Source organism: Chiroxiphia lanceolata, chromosome 20 (assembly GCF_009829145.1).
Source record: "Chiroxiphia lanceolata isolate bChiLan1 chromosome 20, bChiLan1.pri, whole genome shotgun sequence".
In the NCBI taxonomy this organism is placed as follows: Eukaryota; Metazoa; Chordata; class Aves; order Passeriformes; family Pipridae; genus Chiroxiphia; species Chiroxiphia lanceolata.
In genome coordinates this window covers 10410718-10429857 of record NC_045656.1, presented here as the reverse complement: position 1 = coordinate 10429857, position 19140 = coordinate 10410718, and the positions used below count along the sequence as shown (strand labels likewise).

The window sequence follows — 19140 nt, the reverse complement described above, 5'->3', positions numbered from 1 at the left end:
AGGAGCAAAGGCAGGACTGATGGAAACAGCCCCCCAGGAAAAACTGGGACTGAACCCCCAGAATTCCCCTCAGTGTTTTGGAGCAGTTGTGTTCCCAGAGTGATCAGGTTAAGATGAACTCTCTCCATTTTGCCTTTTGCAGGAAGAGACACAGCTGATGAATGTGAGAGGGGAGGAGGAGGCCAGGGGAGCCACAGCAGCTCCAGGTCACCACCACTTCAGGCTCAGCAGGTACCTGCCGTGCCCTGGAGCTCTCCTGTGGCTCCTCTTCAGTTTGGCTTCCCCACAGCACTGTCTCTGTGTTATTAACCACCTGCCTGAATGTCAAGGAAGTCATCCGTATATTCAACAGGAATATCAATCTCCAGGAGCTCCTGGGGACCCAGAGATCAGAGCAGCTAACACAGGGATTCTGCTGAGCTGTACTCATCCCACTGGAGCTGGAATTCCTCTTGGATAGGGTGTCTGCTGGGGGCTGCAGGGAGGTTGGGGGTTGTTCCAGCTTCCCCTGGTCTGTCTGAGGCTCAGCTGTCCTGAGGCTGAGCCTCCATCCTGGCAGGATCACGGCTGGTGGAACCCAGCCCAAGTGATGCAGCCCAGGGAGGACACTTTCTCCATGTTTTTAAGCCAGAGGTCGCTGCTGAAATCAATACTGAAGGAGATTCCTCTGCAGCCTGGGAACCACCCTGTCCACATTCTTCCCTGAGGCCTTCAAAGGAGCTGAGGAATCCAATTCCCACTAATTTGCTTCGAAAACACCAACCTAAAATTGTAATTACAGCATGGTGTCCTAGGGGGGAGGGAAGACCCCAGCAGACTGCAGCTTCCTTGCTTCCCTAAGACATCAGTTTTGATGATTTATTAAGACTTACATTTTTAACAATATGATGTTGGTTAATGTTGGAAGATGTTCCTACAATTAATGAAATTTTCATAGACTGACAGGGGAAGAAAGAGACCATTTTATGTCCCCTACCAGATGGCCTAGACCAGCTGCTCACTTTTTTCTTTGAACTGTGATTCTAATGACTTCTCTGTCCTTTGAAGTCTGCTTGGAGCTGCCGAACCAGATGTATTTGCATGATAGTAGCAGAGCACGTTTAACAGTGGAGGACTTGTGCTATTTTCCCTCATGGCCACTGCTGGAAGCTGCAGTTTGGGGATTTGGAGGCGTGAGTAAACTCGGAATATTGCCAGGCACTGGTAAAATGTGTCTTGATGTAACATCAGTGGCTTCAGTGGACTTATTCCCAAAGCCACAGCATCCTTACCCACCCCTAGCAGCTGCTCCCCTTGGAGCAATGTCCGGGCTGGGCTGGCACAGAGCTCTCTAAAATCATCCCTGCACAGCAATAATAATATGCTTGGGGCTGTCTCTGTGCTGTGTTTCCCTGTGCCTGCCTTACAGAACAGTTAGGGTCTTTTGAGGATCCAATTGTAAAGGATAAATGGGATGATAAAGGTAAGGAGCAGAGCAATTAGCCACAACCAGCCAGCCCAGGGCACTGGTGGCACATTATGTACTTTTCTTACTCGAGGTGGTCATTGTGATAGGGAAATGGAAGGAAGGTAAACCAGAAGTAAGGCTTTGCCTGGCTGTGACATGGAAGGAGAGGACACGGTGTCCTGGCCCCTGAGCCCTCCTGTTCTCTCCCAGGTGATGCAGATCCAGTGCTGGCAGAGGTCCACGTGCAGCAAGGCAGCAACACTTGGCTCAGCCCTGTTCAAGTGAATGTCCCCATCAACCAGGGCCTTTCAGTCCTTGGCTGCTCTCCCGGGATCCTGTTCACAGGGAATGGCAGGAGACAGACAGCTGATTGATGTTACCCATCAGTGAGAAATTAATTCCAGTGAGGTGCAGATCCTGTCTGGATCGATGTCTGTAAGGTGAGGGGGTTCCTGTTCCCAACCACTGGTCCCAGTGTCCCCAGTGCTGTCGGGCTGAATGTCCGTGTCTGTGCCTAAAACAGGTACAGACAGACCTGCGTTCAGGACAGAGAGATGAGGGTGTGGGACAGGAGCACCCGTGGGCCGTGTCTCATTTTGGGTTACAGCCATCACATCCTCCCTGTTGGATGTTGGGAACAATCCTTCATGGAAAGCGTGTCCAGCCTTGGCACAGGCAGGGGTGGAGTCCCCATTCCTGGAGGGACTGATGTGGCACTGGGGGACACGGGTTAGCCACGGACTTGGCAGTGCTGGGGGAACGGCCGAACTCGACGGCCTTGGAGTCCCTTCCCAACGCGAGTGACTCTGTGGTCGCACAGTCTTCAAGCCCAGCCGGCGGTGCCCGGGCGGGATGTCCCACAGACGGGCGGCATCGCCACCTGCCGCGGACCCGTCCCTGTGCCCGTCGCCCTCCCTGTCCCCTCCCGGCCGCCGTACCTGCGCGGCCCCGGAAGGTGCGGTTACCATGGCGACGCGGGCGGGGCGGCGGGGCGGCAATGGCGGCGGCGGCACCGGCCGAACCGGGCCCGGGCGGGGCGCTCCGGCGCTGCCTGGCCCGGTTTGGGGCCCCGCGGCCGCGGCCCGACCGCACCGAGCTGCACCTGCTCTTCGACCAGCTCATCTCCGAGAGCTGCGGGCCCGAGCCCGCGCCCGCTCCCGCGCCACAGGTACCGCGGGGGGACGGGGCTGGGACACGGCGGGGACCGGCGGCTCCGGGGCTCCGGCCGCCCGCGGGGATGTGCCCGCGTGGGGAAGCGGAGGAGGAGCAGGAGGAAGAGGGGTCGCTCGCACGTGTCGCGGGGTGTGCGCACCCACCACCTCCGCGTGGTGCCGGTGTGTGGGACGCGCGTCCCGAGGGCGGTGGTCAGCGGGTGTTTGCCCCGCCGTGCCCACCCGTGGGTGTGTGACGGTGGCCTGGAGACCCCGCAGGGTCCCGCCGATGCCCCGAGGCAGGAGCCCGGAGGGTCCCAGCCCGCAGCCCCCCGTGGCAGGCAGGGCTGGTCCCGCACGCCGTCCTCGCCCCGTCTGTTGTCTTCCACGTTTCTCCTGCCTCCACCCTTCCCCACCCGTTGTGGGACACAGAGCTGCCCTGTGCCCGAGCCCGCGGGCGGAGGTGGTGGGTGACACCGGTAGGTGGGACTGTGGGCACGGGCACTTGGCGATTTTCATAGTCTGTTACTGAAAACATAAAAGCTTTTTAAGCCTTAAAGCAGACTCTTCAAAGCTGAGCACTGTAGTTGTGCAGAGTGGATGCTGCTCCCTTGGGAACACGTGGTACTTCATTATTACACTGACTTACTGGTTTGTCTTTGTTTTAATTCCAAAGCAGAATTACTTTGCACTTTGGAATGTATTGGTTTTTGGAGTCTTCTGTTCCTCGATCTAACTTTCTTTGTGCCTTATTATTGGCTTTGTTTTGCTGCCACGTTTAAGTGGTGTTGCCTGAGCAGCACTCCTGCAGCCTGAACCCATGTCCCTGTATCCCTGTGTTGGGATGAAGGTCTGTGGGTAAATGAGGGGCAGCTCCTGAGCTGGGCATTCACTCACTTCACTGCACTGACTGTGGGTACTGGTGTCAGTGGTGCCTTCACACAGACCTGGCTCTGTGATCAAAGCCTGAGCCAGGTTTCCACCCTGGCTTTGTAGTCACTAAATAATGAACAGAGGCTTTCTTTTCCAGGATGTTTGTGCTCTGCTTGTCCAAGCCTGTCAGCTGGTTCCCCTTGATCAGGAACATCTTGTCAGCAAAGTCTGTCAGCTTATCCATCACTTGCTTAACAGATATCAGGTAGGAAAAGTTTGGTCTTGTCCCTCCTTTCTCTCATGCTGGTTCCTAGTCCCCCACTAAGCCAGGGGGTCCTCTGTCTTTTTCCAGGGCTGTGGAGCCAACCTTCAGGCAAAGTTTCTTGTATTTTCACTGTATTAGTTAGTTATTTTTGGCTGAGATTCTGATCTGGCTCTAGTATGATTCCTTATGTAAAACCAGCTCTCAGTCAGAAGTGATTCACCATCAGAAATGCTCTTGGCTTTAGGACACTTGTGTTGATTTATTCATTGCTTAAGTGTCAGCTGATTCTGTGCTGGTGTGTGATTTTAACAGCCAGATTGCCCCAGTCTGTGACCAATATCTCTAGATTTATTGACTCCAACGGTACATGATGATGTTAATCTTGAACACAGTCCTTTTCTGTTGCCACAGGTGATGGTTGATGAGCAGAACTTGAATTTCCTTCTCTCCTACTGCATCTCTACTCTGAAGCAGTGCAGCTCCTGGACACACGTTGAAATTCTGCAAGCCTTAGCAGCTCTTTTTTACAATAATGGGCCTAAATGTCAGAAGGTGAGTTTACAGACTAAGAGGAGTAACAACAAAAACATTTGCACCATTTGGCTGTTTCTTCTTTATTTTATTCCTCAAAGAAAGAATAAAAAAATTCTCAAATTGTGTTACCTTTCATGCTAAGATTAGTTCCCATCTAAATAGTGATGGATGTTTATGAGAAAGTTGAATTTCAGGTGTACATACTAATAATAAGAGAGGACAAGATTCTTCTCACGTGGGATACCTCTGTACCTGCAGCTGCAGGGACCATCTGGCCCCAGCCCTTAAGGAAGGGCACCAGGCTCAGTCTGCAGACCAGCCACCCTGTGTATCAGGCAGGCAGAACACAGGGAGCTTCAAATTGCACATTACTCCACAGGCTCCACTGGGGATCCTGAAATTCATCCTGTAACCAGACCAGGTGTTTATTGTGCAGTGGGCTCGGAGCCGTTTCAGGTGGAGACTCTCAGGTATCAATCCTCTGTGAAGCTCCTTGTTGCTGCATGGTGACAGTGTTTGAAATGCTGAATCCTCCTGCTGTCACCAGCTTGTGGCAGCTTGCAGAGCAGTCTCTGGGCTGAGCATGGGGTGGTGATGCTCACAGTTTTGGAGCTGCCAGCTTGTGTGGGTTTGTAGCCCATGTAACAGCAGCAGTTTGGTGCAGCAGTTGTTCCTAGCTTGGCTTCATGTCTGGGAAAAGAGCATAAACTGGGACTCAGCTGAACTGAGCTCACACTCGATCCCTTCTTAATGCAAAATAAGAAAACTTAGGGAATTAAGTTTTTCATGCTGTTTTTTATAAACATAATCTGTCTCTGGAGTCTGGAATTGCAGCTGACAATTTTTAGGATTTGTTTTACTTCTCATTACCCTGCTCTGGTTTTGACTGGTAATAAATTCAACTAATTTCCCTAAGTCAAGTCTGCTTTGCCCGTGAGGGTAATCAGTGAGTGACCTCTCCCTGTCCTTAACTCATGAGCCTTTCCTTTTATTTTCTCTCCCCTGTCCAGTTGAGGAGTGATGGAGCAGCTTTGGTGGGCACCTGGCGTCCACCCCACTTAGCCACGTTTAGCTGCCAAACCCAAGACCCAGGAGGCTGAGGGTCATTAGCTGCCCCCTAATGACTTCTGGTGTTTTGTTTCAGTATCTCCCAGATTTGCTGGGCAGGCCTGGGCTCCTGGTGCAGTTCAGTGACCCCGCTCAGCCCGATGTGGAGCTCAGGAGAGCAGCGGTTCGCAGCATGGCAAACCTGTGTCTCAGGTGGGTACGAGCCTTTCTGGGTGGTTTGGAAGAGGTACATCTGCCAGCACAGGGCCAGCAAGGTGTATGTGCATGAACCTGAAATTTAAAGCTTTAAGTGCTCCAAGATACTGTGTCATAAAACAACATACTCTCAGTCTTCCAGAAGTAGTGTTATGGGGATTAGTTTAGAGAAGAAAAGAAAAGGTGTTGTGCTCTCTGGTCCCTGCAGTGATTCTTTGTGCAGCAGGTTTCCTTTTGTTCTCTGTGTGGTAGAGCTGGTCCCTTTCAAAGAACCATCCATTCATCTGGGGCTCTTCAGGCTAACAGAGGGCTTGGATATGAGTTTGTGTAACTTTATGAACCTGTGGACAGAATTTAAACCAACCTTTTGTCTACTCCTGCTCTAATTGTAGTGTGCCTGGACAGCCATACTTGGATGAGCCCTACAGAAGTGTCTGTTTTCAAACCTTCCTAAGTGTTCTGCAGTCTTCAAAAACCTCTGATGTAGATGACATCACTTTTTGCATGGTAAGTGTGAGTCTAATTGTCCAAAATACCATGATTAGGAGATTGTGCTGCTGGAATATATGAAATTTGGAATGTTGTCAACTGAGATTTTGCTTTAATAGTCTGTAATTTTTTATTCTGTCACTGTAATTATGCTGAGCAAAACTGTAATTGCCTATAAAGTTACTTGAAAGATGTGAACCTTGAGTGATTTGGGAAGGAAAAGTAAGTAATTCTGTGTTTTCAGTTACTCCAAAATGCACTGAAAGGCATCCAGTCGCTTCTCAACGGTGGGAAGATGAAACTAATGCAAACTGACCAAATTGGAGCTCTTCTTGCAGTATTAAAGGTAAATACTTAAGTCCACCTTGAGAAAGAGGCAGACACTGGAAGGTTCCAGATATTGTTAAGTGGGAGACAGGAGATGAGCAAGAGGGAGCAGAGAAGCCTGAGTGTGGGGGGAGATGGAGTGTGAGATACAAAGAAAAAGACACTGAGTTTCTCTCACAGCATCTTAACTGCACAAAAGTGAGAGAAAGATGGGAAGCTTGGGTTTTTTTGGACCTATTTAAGATCCTTTTGGACGTAGTTGAATTTCAGAGGTAGCAGGACTGTTCCATGTGGGGAGAGGCAAGACCTGGGGGAAGAAGGAGCACAAGCCCAGCTGAAAGTTGGTGAAAACCTGAGTAAATACACAGTAAATCTTTGTGCATCAGGGAGGGACAGAACACTAATGTTTGTATTCCTGCTGCAGAAATGCATGTTCCACGGGCTGCCAGGACTGAGCATAGAGGTGCCCCCAGCCCTGTACCCTGCTCCGTTACCTCAGTATGACAAAAGGTCACCTGTCAAACAGGAACAGGCAGAACCAGCCAGCTTTAAGCAGACAGGGGTAAGCTGGGATGATCCTGATTCTACAGCATGTTTGTTGTGCTTGTGTGTTACCTGCCATGAAGATGGCTCTTCATGTTCTGAGCCTGGGATAAATTCAGTTCTTTGCTTTAAAGGTATTGATTAGAAATTCTGCACTGAGTAAAATTGCTGTGTGAACTCAGCTCTGCAGAGATTGGCTTTCCTGAGTTAAGCTGTGTTTAACAGTTACTCATCCATAGCCAAGAATTCCTGGCCTGCAGGCACGGGATTGATGGGTGCAGACAGGCCAAAGCTTTTGATTTTATAAGTTACATTTTCTCTCCTAACACTTGCACAATTGTTTGACTCTTCCTTGGGGAAGTCAAGTTCATCTAAAGACTGATTTCTTGCCTCATCTGCTTTGCTTAATACTTCTACAGGTTATTTTTTAACCCTGTAAACATTTTGGATTACTGATTATCTGAAAGACATTAGAGAAAATAAAGTTGCATACTCATGTTGACTTGTTTCTTTTTAGGTGTTGAATACCTATAGTAAATCTAAAAGAATTACAGAAGTATTTAATGTTCTTTAGTCACTTTTGTGTGAAATGTGATTTTTAACTACAATTTTTCTTAGAAATACTTTGCTTTACTGATAAAGCATCCAAAGCTTAATATTTGAGGCTCTTCAATTACAAATGCTTGCTTACACTAAGGTATTACTGAACTGATGTGACTGTTGCTACTAATAAACAGAATTTATAAGCTCAGATACTAAAGATTGACTGTTTCTGTATGTACAGTGTTGCACAGACATGTAACTGCATTTATGGATTGGTTAAGTATTGGCTACACTAAATCTTATCTAAAAACTCATTTAGAAACCTGTATAATGTGATGGTAATATACTATACAGGGGGCATGATTTATTATATTAAACTATGCTTTTATTCTGGTTTAGCAGTTACTTTTGTTTTCAGATGAGACCCTTTTCCCTTAGATTTACAACTACAAAACCTTTGCACATCTTTCTGTGTATTATTTCAAAAGATTAAAAGAAAAAAAATCCATTTTTTGTCCTTAAACAGAACCGAAGAAAAAAATCCAAAGGGAAACAAAAGAAGGGAGAGGAAGAGGGAAGAGAAGATTCGGGGGATGCAGGAAATGAGTCAGTCCTTGGAGCAGACATGCTGAAATTGCACTTGGGGGATGTGCAGAACAGTCCTTGTCCGGATCCTCGGCCTCGTGCCTCGGGTGCTGCATCTGTGTGTGCTGGGAAGGAGCCCTTGTCCTCCCAGGGCACTGGCTGGAAGAGGATCAGCAGCAGTGAGTCGGAATATTCTGATGCTGAAGGTGGAATCCAGAGCAAAGTGAGGTGATTGTTGTGCACACAAACATAAAACATGAGACACTTCCACAGGATCCTCGCACTTTGTTCTAATCTGCTAATCTGTTCTAATCTAAAACTGCTGAGGAAATCACTTTCCCTTTTGATTTATGAGATGATACAAGAAAATTGAAAAGCAGTAATTTGCGTTGGTTTGAAAGTAAATTTGTCCTTCCTCTTCCTGTTCTTGGTCTAAAGAATTTCCTCTCACAGCCAGGCACTAATACAAGTGAAAGAGGTGAAGTCCATCAGTTTTTCCTGCTATTTTCATTAACCTTTTTGTTTGTTTTTAAGATCTTACCAAGCCAATGTTCGTCAAGGGGCCCTGGCCTGTTTCCTCTCTGCTATAAAATCAATAGAGAAGAGAGTTCTTTATGGCTACTGGTCAGCATTTGTCCCTGATGCCCCTGGTATTGGCAGCCCCCAGTCAGTGTCCCTGATGACTATTGCTCTAAAGGACCCATCTCCAAAGGTGAGGCACTTCTGAGTACAAAAATTGTTGTGTTTTTCCCCATATTAATCTTAGGAGTTGTTGTCTCTGGCCTTCAGTAAATATTTGGCTACTGTGTCACTGTACCACAAGAAATAAATAGGATGTATTGGCTAAGGATTGGTTCTGTACTTCTTAAAGTTACTAGAAAAGATAGTTGGAGTTGAATTTTCTCTTGCTGGAGAAAGATTTTCACGCAGTTAAAAATTCTCAATCGGCTCAAAGGAGGCGTTAAGAGGTAACAGAAATGTTTTATCATTTCAGACCCGTGCCTGTGCTCTTCAAGTCCTCTCAGCCATCCTGGAAGGTTCTAAGCAGTTTCTCTCAGTTGCTGAAGATGCCAATGATCACAAGAGAGCTTTTACTCCCTTCTCTGTCACTATTGCTTCCAGCATCCGGGAGCTGCACCGCTGCCTGCTGCTGGCCCTGGTGGCAGAGTCCTCTGCTCAGACACTGACACAGATAGTCAAGGTAACTGCACTGGAAGTGGGTCAGATGCTGCCCAAGAGGTGATATTAGTCTGTAGATTAAGTCCTGAAGAAAGATTGCAGAGAAATGATTGTGGCTGTGGAGGACTTTGGTGGTGGGAAATAGACTGTTGTCATCTCACAAGGCTTCATTCACCGAGTCATAGAATCCCAGAATGGTTTGGGTTGGAAGGGACCTTAAAGACCATATAGTTCCAATTTCCCTGCTGTGGGCAGGGGCACCTTCCACTAGACCAGGTTGCTCAGAGCTCCATCCAGAGTCCCAGGGATTTTTTTTCAGCACAATTCTCTTGTTTCTGCTTTTCCTTAGTCTTTTTGGAGCTGAATGAACCTATAAAAGGTTCATTCTGAAGACTCACATTGACTTTAAAACCGGAATCCAAATTGATAAAAATATCTTTCCATGGGCTATTGAAATTCCTTGGTCTTTATGCCACATTATTAACTCCTTGTTCTTTGAAGCCAGGTTTGTAAACAGTTTTCACACAGAAGATAATTGGGGCCTTTGTTTTCAGGTGCCCTCACATAATGAGCTGAGTGACCTAAATTACAAATGTGAAAATAAACCTGTGGAAGGCCAGGCTGACAGTGTAACCATCACCCCACATGTTCTTTTGTGTGTTCCAGTGCCTTGCAAACTTGGTTTCCAATGCACCCTACAACCGATTAAAGCCTGGGCTGCTGACGAGAGTGTGGAACCAGATAAAGCCCTACATCTGTCACAAAGGTTTGCATTCTCTCTGTGTATGTTCTGTCTTCATTCAGCATTGGTTATTACCAACTCTGTAGATTCCCTTCCTCCTCTGTGCTTCATAAATACAGAATTCACTAGCAATAGATAAATGTTTATATGTTCTAATCTGTCTTGTCTGAAAGCTGCTGAAGGAGGATAATGATGGACTGGTTTTTTGGCTCTTTCTTTCCCCACCCTGTTTTCTCCTGCAGATGTTAACGTTCGAGTTTCCAGCCTGACATTATTAGGGGCAATAGTGTCTGTCCAGGCACCTTTACCAGAGGTGCAGTTACTTTTGCAGCAGCCCAGCTCTTCAGGGCTGAACAACAGCGGCAGCACAACCCCTCGGCGCTTTCATTCCTCTGAGCAGTGGAGGAAAGCTCTCCCCTCAGAAGGGGAGCCTCTGGAAAATCCAGCAGGATGTGTATCTCCAGAACCCTGCTGGCTGCTCCATCTCTGTGTTTCCATCATCGTTCTGCCCAGAGAGGATTCCTGTTCTGACAGCGACGTGAACTTCCCGTCCTTGTCCAGCGTCTACGAACCGTGTCCCCTCCGACTGGAATCCCTGCAGGTGGGATGAACAGCAGCTTGGTGCAGTACCAAACTGCCTCCTGGCAACCAGACCTCAGTTGTGGGTTGCCTTTGTTCCGTGCTCTCTCAGGGAGATTTTTATCTTCGTTATTTTTAAATATTATTTGGTTGTGTGTACTGGCACCTGGTGAAGACTGTGAGTCTTCCCCGTGCAAACTCCTCCACAGAGAATCTAAAGGAAAGTTTTGCTGGAAAACAGCAAAGAGCCCTGCAGTCAAAGGACAGGGAACTGTGGAATGATGCTGGTGTGACTCAAGGAGTACCTGTGAATGTTGAGGCTTGGCCTTGTTTTCCTCATGTAACCACAGAAAAGAGTAAGATTTTGTAAAATGCATCCCGAGAAGTCTCACTCTCTTCCTGGAACAATAAATAATTGTTAAATCCAGCTTCACAGAAGGCAGCAGCAGCATTACAGGAGGTACAGAATGTCTTGCTCTTACACTCTTGCTTATTTTTTTAGCTACAGGAGTCCTCACTCACAGTAAATAATTCATGGTGTTGCTACCTGATAGTGCTTCTGTGGCTCTTTTTTGAACAAGATAATGGAGCAGGGAGGTTTTTAATTAGCTCTACTATTCTAGAAGTTGTGCTGCAAGGTGTATCTGTTACATCAGAGTTCAGTACATGGTGCCAGGGTTGATTAGCCCATTAACATCTTGACTCTGTGTGTATTTGGGGTATTTTGGGTTAACAGAAGGGAAAAACACAGAGTGGAATTTCTTTTGTCCATGTCTAGGTGTTGGCTCTTCTTGTGAAAGGTTATTTCCCTATGGCTCAGAGCTATTTCCTAGAACTTGGAGAAGTGGCCTGCAGATGCATGGAAGAAATGGATCCCTCCATTCAGCTTCATGGAGCCAAAGTAAGAGCAGAGGACACATCAACTTTGTTTTACCCAATGAGTTTTATCTGAGTGTGCTTTGCAAACACAGATGAATAGTGATGAATATTCAGAGCATCTGTGTGTGTGATGTAGAAATGCAGTATCCTGACACTATGAGAAATGCACCTTCAGCTTCCAGTCTTGAAGTCTCAGCAGAATTTGGTTGCTCTGCTGAGTCACCAGGAAGCTTGGGAAGTGCAAGGACTGGTCCTTCCCTGATTTAGTATCAGCTGGTGCAGGGACTGTAGTCTGTCACCCAAAGGAAAGCTCAGAGAGATTTGTCTTTGTGCAGCAATTTTTCCAGCTGAAGGCCTTATGTAAGAAAGGCTTTTTTCAAATTTCTTCACTAACAGGGACAGAATAGAGTCCAAAACAATACTGAATCTTTTATTTTTGCTCCCTGGGTAAGTATGGTCCTAGATGAAGGTTGCTGTAGTTCCTTGGTTCTTGAGTCATCCCTGATGAGGACCTCCTTGGTTTTTCTTCCTCTGCAGCTTCTGGAGGAGCTGGGCACAGGTGTCCTGCAGCAGTACAAACCCGACTCACCCACTGCCCCTGCTCAGAGAGTGCCAGTCAGCCTGGTAAGTGTGAGATTCCACTGCACTGGACTCTGCAAAGTCACTGGCATGGATACAGATAAATCCTGCAGGGAAGCAGGAAGGGACTCGGTACTCTGTGGCCTTACAGATGCTGATATGAAGAATTTTTGTAGACTTCCTGCATTATTTTGGCAGTTTTTGTCGGTAGGCAGGTGTGTTGGTTTTCTCTCTGCCTTTCCTCTTCCTGCCTCTTCCTGCCTGCTTGAGATCCGGGGGCTGGAAGAACAGCACCAACTCTGCATGTGTCATTACTGCTGCATAAAACTTTTAAGGTTTTGGTGAGTTTGTGTTGTTAACGAGCCAACCTACCTTTTCTGGCTGCTCACAAGTGCAGAGGAAGTGGCCAAAATCACAACAGATGTGAATGCAGAAAAATTCCTTAGCTGTTTTTTGCCTAAGTTTGCAGAAGCTGAGGAGCTGGCATCCTAGTTGGTAACACAGGCCTGTTTAAGTCTTGCTTCTGTGAACAGAAGGCAAGTTTAAAAATTTTCTTGGCTCATGCTGAGTTTTGAGCCTACAAGATAGGAAATGTGTTCAGTAGCACCGGGTTCCTATTACTTGCTATGAATGTAAATTGTCAGGCAAATGAAAATACCCAGCTGTGGATTCAGGAATGGGATTGTAACTCCCCCTAATGCAGTTTGATCTGGGTGTATGTGGCCTTGAGAAGGAAACAAATAGAACTTGGTGAAAAACTGCTTCATAGCAGTACTTAAATGTCTTTAAAATGTTTCTGAATGTCAAATATTTTGGGCTCCAAACAATTGTAATCCCTTCCATGTGTGATTATGCTTGCTGCTGTAAGTATTTCTAAAGACAATCATCTTTAAGACAATCTATTATAGAACTTGTGCATAATTGCTGAGTTTAAATGGGTAAACCTGGCTGCTTCTCCTGTAGGTTGTGACTTTCTGGAAGATGATGTTGAATGGCCCTTTACCTGGCACTCTCCAGAACTCCCCATATGCCACTCTCCAGACAAGTGCCTGTGATGCCCTGTCCTCTATCTTGCCAGAAGCTTTCAGCCTTCTGCAGGTAAGAGAACACACCTTTAAATGTGGTATGTTTACCTTTGAGGCTTTTTCCTTGACCACCAGATTACAGTAGTATAAAGCCTTTTAAAATTTATTAGGAGAGGGTGAAGAAAGCTTCCAGAATCATTAGTTTTCTTACATTCTGAACATTGTGACTGTTGAAGGCTGGAAAGGGCAATGTTGGGAGTAATTAGTCTGTCAAAACAATTAAACTGTGGGTCACAGCAGCTGTTTGGCCCTGCCATGAATACTCAACCTTGGAGATGTTGCACAGGAGATGGAGGACAAGGATTTCATGGCATGAGGGAGGGGTGAGGGATTGTTATTGTGCTGGTTAATTCTTTGAAAAGCCAGCTGAGCCAACAGCCACGGCCTGACGTTGTGCACCCGTTTCCGTGAGTGTTTTTTAGTTTTGGCTGGCTTTGAAAACACCAGCCTGTGGTGATTGCCCTGGCAGAAGCAAACAAATGTGTTGGCCTCACTCTGCCTTTGCAACATGAAATATGCTTTTAAACATGAAAGCCTTGGCAGTGGATCCCCACTGCATTGTGCAGCTCCTTCTGTGTCACCGTGCCCTTGCTGGGGAGTGCTCTGCCAGATCTCATTTGCCCAGGAATTGCTAGTCCAGCAGTATCTCTGGAATTCTCCATCCAGCTTCTCCAAGTACAGGGTGTACTTCATCCTCCTGTACTTTGATCCCATGCACTCTCTTGTCCCTGTGGCCACGTGGGGTCAAGTCAGTGTCCACTGTGACCCTTTGTCACGGGCTGGTGAACTGACAACCTGCCCAGGATGAACTTACCCTGCCTGGCTGTCCTGGTTAATGAAGAGGAAAAGAGGGAAGTAAGGAAAAAGCAACCCATTCACTCTGTTTTACCTCTGATGGATGGTAGTTAATATTTTGGTTTCCTTTGTGGTCTTGTCTTACAACAACAAGATCCTGTTTGCTGGAAGTGTTCTCGTTTCCCGTGTGGGATCCTGAAACACCAGTGAATTTACTTTTGACTATGCTCTGAGTGGAAACTCCTACAGATCCCACATGTTAGGGTCTTTCAGAGTGTTTGTGTGTGTTTGTGGGACAGAGATCTCTTCAGTCCCTCCCGTTGCAGGATGACCAGCAGATCCTGTGTGTGACGCTGCTGCTTGGCCTGAACCACAGCGAGAACCCCCTGGTCAAAGCTGCTGCCGCGCGTGCCCTGGGAGTCTACATCCTCTTCCCTTGCCTCAGGCAGGTCAGAGCCAGCCTACTTCCCTTCTTCTCAGCCACTTTAGAAAGGGTTTGATGAACCATAAGTCGTGGAACGTGGATTCTTTTGAAATTAATTGGTTTTACTTCTGGTCTGTCGTGTATTTATAGCTTTTCCTTACTGGCTCCAGACCGGCTCTTGCCTTTTGTGTGAGAGCAGAACCAGTGCAGCTTTAAGTGGATGAAGCAGAAGCCAGAGTGCCTCGTGAATGAGAGGAGAAGGAGGGAGGTCAGGATCTTCCCTGAGCTCTTAGGGGTGGAAGTTAGAGTGGTTAGGTTGGCACAAAGGAGCTGTAAGAGGTGAGGTAGAGCTGGGCCAAGGGGAACAGCTCTGCAGGGCTCTGTGGAGTTTAATGGTTGGACTCCCTCTTACAGGTCTTTTCCAACCTTTAGTATTCTATGTTTTAACAAATCTTTTATGTGAAGGCTTCAGTTTTGCTTAAACTCTAAGAAATAAGAGTTTATTTAGAGAAAAATGCTGTTTTGTTTCCACAAAAACTCACATCTTGGCTGAGCTGTAAGACTCGAAGCTTTTACCATGTGGCCTTAAATAAATGATTGTAATAAAGAAATTATGCAGTAGCTGACATTGGGGTTTGACTCCAAAATATTTCTAAAGATCCTTTACCATAGGCACATGTAATGTGCCATAGAAGAGAAAATCAGACAGGCAGCTCAACAGGGAGTTTGAAGAAGCAATTACTTTGAGAGTGGGATTTGATGAGTATAAGATTGGCAGTCCCAAGTAATTATGTTAAAATCCAAAGTAACTAAAGCACCAGTGAAATTAAATAATAGATTGAAGCCTTCCAGCAACAGCTACCCAAAGGTGGTGAACTTGGTCAGCATTCAGGCTTGGGAAGTTAATTAAGGTCAGACAAAGCTGTACAGAGCTTTGTTAAGCTTAAAAGGTGTCACCTAAAAAAGAAGAGTATATGAACAGAGCTGGTCTCTCCACAGGTATCATTTTCCCTAGAAAATCCAGAATGTATGTGTTGTACTTAAGGAAATCACCTGAGTTTTGAAAACCTTCTAACTTTGCAGCAGTTTTTGCTCTGACAGGATGTGATGTTTGTGGCAGACACAGCAAATGCCATCCTGAATTCCCTGCATGACAAGTCTCCCAACGTCCGTGCCAAGGCAGCCTGGTCCCTGGGCAACCTGACAGACACTCTGATCATCAACATGTACGTAAGGACACCTTGGCCTGTGTGTGAAACCTCTCTGCCACGTCCCCAGAGTGTCAGACACAGGGCACTGGTCTACAGGAGGACACGGCCTCAAGATGCACCAGGGGAGGGTCAGGTTGGACATCAGGAGGAATTTCTGCATGGAAAGGGTGGTCAGGCATAGGAAAGGGCTGCCCAGAGAGGTGGTGGAGTCCCCGTCCCTGGAGGTGTCCAAGTTTGAAGTTTCTCAGTTTGAAGCCATTCTTCCCTGTCCTATACATGCTCTTGTAAAAAGTCTCTCTAAAGAGAGACTCTCTACATTCCAAGTTTACTTTCTGGGTTTCTATTTCTTGTATGTTTCTTGGTGTAATGACATGGTTCCTTTACTTTCAACAAAACACAGAAGTAAAAGTAATAAATATTTAACCCTTCCTCCAGCCAAAGACTGAGGGAAGCCCAACCTACTGTTACATTTTTAACAGGAGAAATAGTTATCATATATTCCTGCTACAGAATTGCCCCTGAGCAATTCCTTGCCCTCTGTTTTTTATTACAGACTTAACCATTGCTAACCAGGTTTCTTGCATTGATAGTTTGGTTTTAAATTAATAAACATAGTGGTCACATGCAGAAACGTCTGCCTTACATATTAGCCCTCTAAAGAGTGAAGGTTGTTTGTTCGTGGGCCTTTATAAAGGGTTGTAGCACATCTTTGGGGATGGGTCAGCTGAGCTGGGTGTTCACAGGGTGATTCTCCTGCCAGGCAAACCATGGGACAAAGCTTTCAGGAGGACCTTTCTGATCTCCTGCTGCTGAAATTGTTACGGTCTGCCACAGAAGCATCCAAGGACAGAGACAAGGTAGGACTGAGGGGAAGGAGGGTAGAGTTGGTGTAGTTAACTCTTGCATTTTTATTTAAAAAGGAAGAAGTTTCTTTGGGTCTCTTTGCCCCAGCAGATGGGGGGAGCTGTAGCTCAGCATCCTCCCTCGAGTGCTGGTGTTTGGAAGTTTCCTGTGTTGTTTGACTTGCAGGCCACTTGATTGTGCTTTTCCACAGCACAGGGATTTTTGGTTTGGTCTGGGGCCATTTGCAGTGAACGATCTTTCTGGTGGCATTTAGGAAGTTGCCATGTGATAAGATCACCAGTGTGATTCCAGCTGTGCTCCTTGTTGGCTCTGAGCGTGACTTCACAGCGGGCTTGACAAACCTGGAGACCGGGGTGGTTTTTGTGTCTGTGCATTCCAGGTGAAGAGCAACGCCGTCCGTGTCCTTGGGAACGTGCTCCATTTCCTGCAGCCCTGCCACATCTCCAACCCCAGGTTCAGGGAGGCCATCGAGGAGGCTCTGCAGGCCCTCATCGGCACCGTGCAGAGCGAGGCCACCATGAAGGTGCGCTGGAACGCCTGCTACGCGCTGGGCAATGTGTTCAGGAACCCTGCCCTGCCTCTCGGTGAGTCCTGCTCCCCCTGCACCCACACAGCAGTCGGGGTTTTGGTCAGACCATCTCTGGTACCAGTGTGGTGAAGAAGAAGCAAACGGAGCTGGGTGTTGCTGTCAGAGCTTTCCCAGAGCTCTTCCCAGAGGAACAGGCTCAGCTCCTGCCAGTGCCAGCACAGGTGTAACTACTGTGTTCAGCTGGATCTGTCACGTTAGAGAAGAGTGTGAGGATGGGGTTATAGCTGTGAATAGATGCCAAATGTCACTTTTCCTCTTGGAAAATATCAGATTAACTTTTTAAACTAATATTTAATTTCATAACACCTGGTTCTCTCACTTAAACCACAATAAATACAATAAATGTAAGCCCATTAAATATTTTGGAGATATAATTACAGTTTTGTAAGTTACGGTTTTGTATATTTTAAAATACAAAATATTGAAAAGGGGTTGATTAAAAAGGGGGCTTTGGGGGGTTGTTTTTGGTTTTAGGAGAGGCTCCTTGGACCACACAAGCATACAGTGCACTCTCCTCAGTGGTCAAGTCCTGTAAGAACTTTAAAGTCCGAATCAAGTCGGCCATGGCCCTGTCCATCCCGAGCAAGAGGGAATGCTATGGCTCCACGGAGCAGTTCTGCCAAATCTGGAGTGCCTTGGTGGTGGCCTTGCAGAGGAGTGAGGACACTGAGGACTTCCTGGAGTTCAAGTACAGCTCCAGCCTCAGGACGCAGATCTGCCGGGCTCTGCTGCATCTGCTGCGGCTGGCGAAGGGCACGGACCTGCCCGTCATCTGGGGCACTATCAGGGACCACGGGGAGGCCATCAAACCCTACATCCTGCAGTACCTGAGCTCTGGGGGGGAGGACAGTGACACAGGGGCACCCATGGACCTGGGAGAGAGGGAGAGAGGATTGCAAGGAGCCATCGACCATCTCAGTGGGATAGAGAAACAGCTGGGGGGCAAGGCGAGGGTGAGAGTGTCCCTGTACCTGGAGGATGTCCTGACAAACCACACCAATGCCACGGAACTAACAGAGGCTTAGAAGGAAACACCCACTTCAGTGACCAAAACTTCCCCAGGAAGCACTGAACTGTGTTCCCTTACACAGGGCATCCAGAGGAACCATTTCCCGCTGCTGATATTAAGTATTTTGTTTCGAACTTATTCATAATGCCTGATGAAAAAACCTGTAGAACTTCATTTTTATATTATTATTTTTTTTTATTGCTGTGCTTGCTGAACTCTGAAGTTGCCCTCCCCAGGGCTGGTTTGTGCATTCGCTGTTACAGTGTCACCACTTGGAAAACAAATGCCTTTTCCTTCTTTGTCTGTTTTACAAAGCAGCCTCTTCCCTCAAAGCTTATCTCAAGCATTTTGTTCCTATTGCTGCAGGATCCAAAATCATGTTTGTAAAAGAGGGGGCTGGAAGAATTTTGTTTTTCAGAGCACTGCAAATGTTGTCACTCTTGTGTTCCTGCAATAAACCCAAATATGCCAATATTTGAAGAATAGCTCAGAGCAAACACCCTTTGCCTTTACCTGTCTGTGTTCCCAGTGTCAGACACCAGGCCTGCACCTCCCTGCTGCCTCCACTCATCCTGTCTTCCAAAAACTCCCAATTCCCTGTCTACAGGTGGATGGTACTGTGCTGTGTGAGCCAGAAAATTCCAAGTAGGTTCTCCAGGGATGGAATTTTGGCTCTTCAGGCACATCTGTGGGAGGTGCAGTGATGTTCTAAATAGCCTGTGGGTTCGTTTCTGATTCTGGAGTTCTGTCCCCTTCCCATTCCTTCCTGCTGGTGTTACTTACTCTGTGTTTGCTCTGTGCTCACTCTGCTGATACTGGGGGAGCACTGAGCCCTCTGATGTTGCTGGGGACAAGTCAGTGCCTCCAGGAATGAGCAGGGCCGTGGGGCACTCAGAGTTAAGTGCCTGCTGGCCTAACCTCGGGCTGGATGTTTGAACAGAGCTCAGGGCAAGCCCTGCCTGCCATAAAACCTCTTCGGGATACAAAATTCATCTGCTTTGTTCTTCCATCCTCACCGCTGGTTTCAACAGCCCTCAAGTGCTGTTCTGAAAACCTCTGAAACCCTCTGGAGTAATGGAGTCTTTTTTTCCCTGGGTGGATGGGGCCAGCTCTCTGCCAGGGGTGACTTCTCCTGCCATCCCAGCCTGCAGCAGGAGCTCTGCCAGCAGCTGCTGTGTGGTCAGG

General features: G+C 47.3%; 1 protein-coding gene across 1 annotated transcript; it reads left to right on the top strand.

Annotated features, from left to right (window-relative positions):
- The first annotated feature begins 2434 nt into the window (after positions 1 to 2434).
- Positions 2435 to 18440, top strand: HEATR6 (HEAT repeat containing 6). The gene is made up of 20 exons (XM_032707703.1): positions 2435 to 2615; positions 3629 to 3736; positions 4148 to 4288; positions 5415 to 5530; positions 5926 to 6040; positions 6267 to 6368; positions 6774 to 6911; positions 7962 to 8248; positions 8555 to 8732; positions 9015 to 9221; positions 9866 to 9965; positions 10184 to 10542; positions 11299 to 11421; positions 11937 to 12023; positions 12942 to 13076; positions 14185 to 14307; positions 15384 to 15508; positions 16254 to 16350; positions 16737 to 16941; positions 17421 to 18440. The coding sequence occupies exons 1-20, from the start codon at positions 2445 to 2447 to the stop codon at positions 17969 to 17971; spliced, it is 3468 nt and encodes a 1155-aa protein (XP_032563594.1). The 5' UTR covers positions 2435 to 2444; the 3' UTR covers positions 17972 to 18440.
- The last annotated feature ends 700 nt before the right edge of the window (positions 18441 to 19140 follow it).

Coding starts and splice junctions, on each gene's coding strand:
- HEATR6 (XM_032707703.1), top strand. CDS start 2,445: ATGGCGGCGGCGGCACCGGCCGAACCGGGCCCGGGCGGGGCGCTCCGG. Junction 6,912..7,961: donor CCAGCTTTAAGCAGACAGGG/GTAAGCTGGGAT, acceptor GTCCTTAAACAG/AACCGAAGAAAAAAATCCAA. Junction 16,351..16,736: donor CATCCAAGGACAGAGACAAG/GTAGGACTGAGG, acceptor TGTGCATTCCAG/GTGAAGAGCAACGCCGTCCG.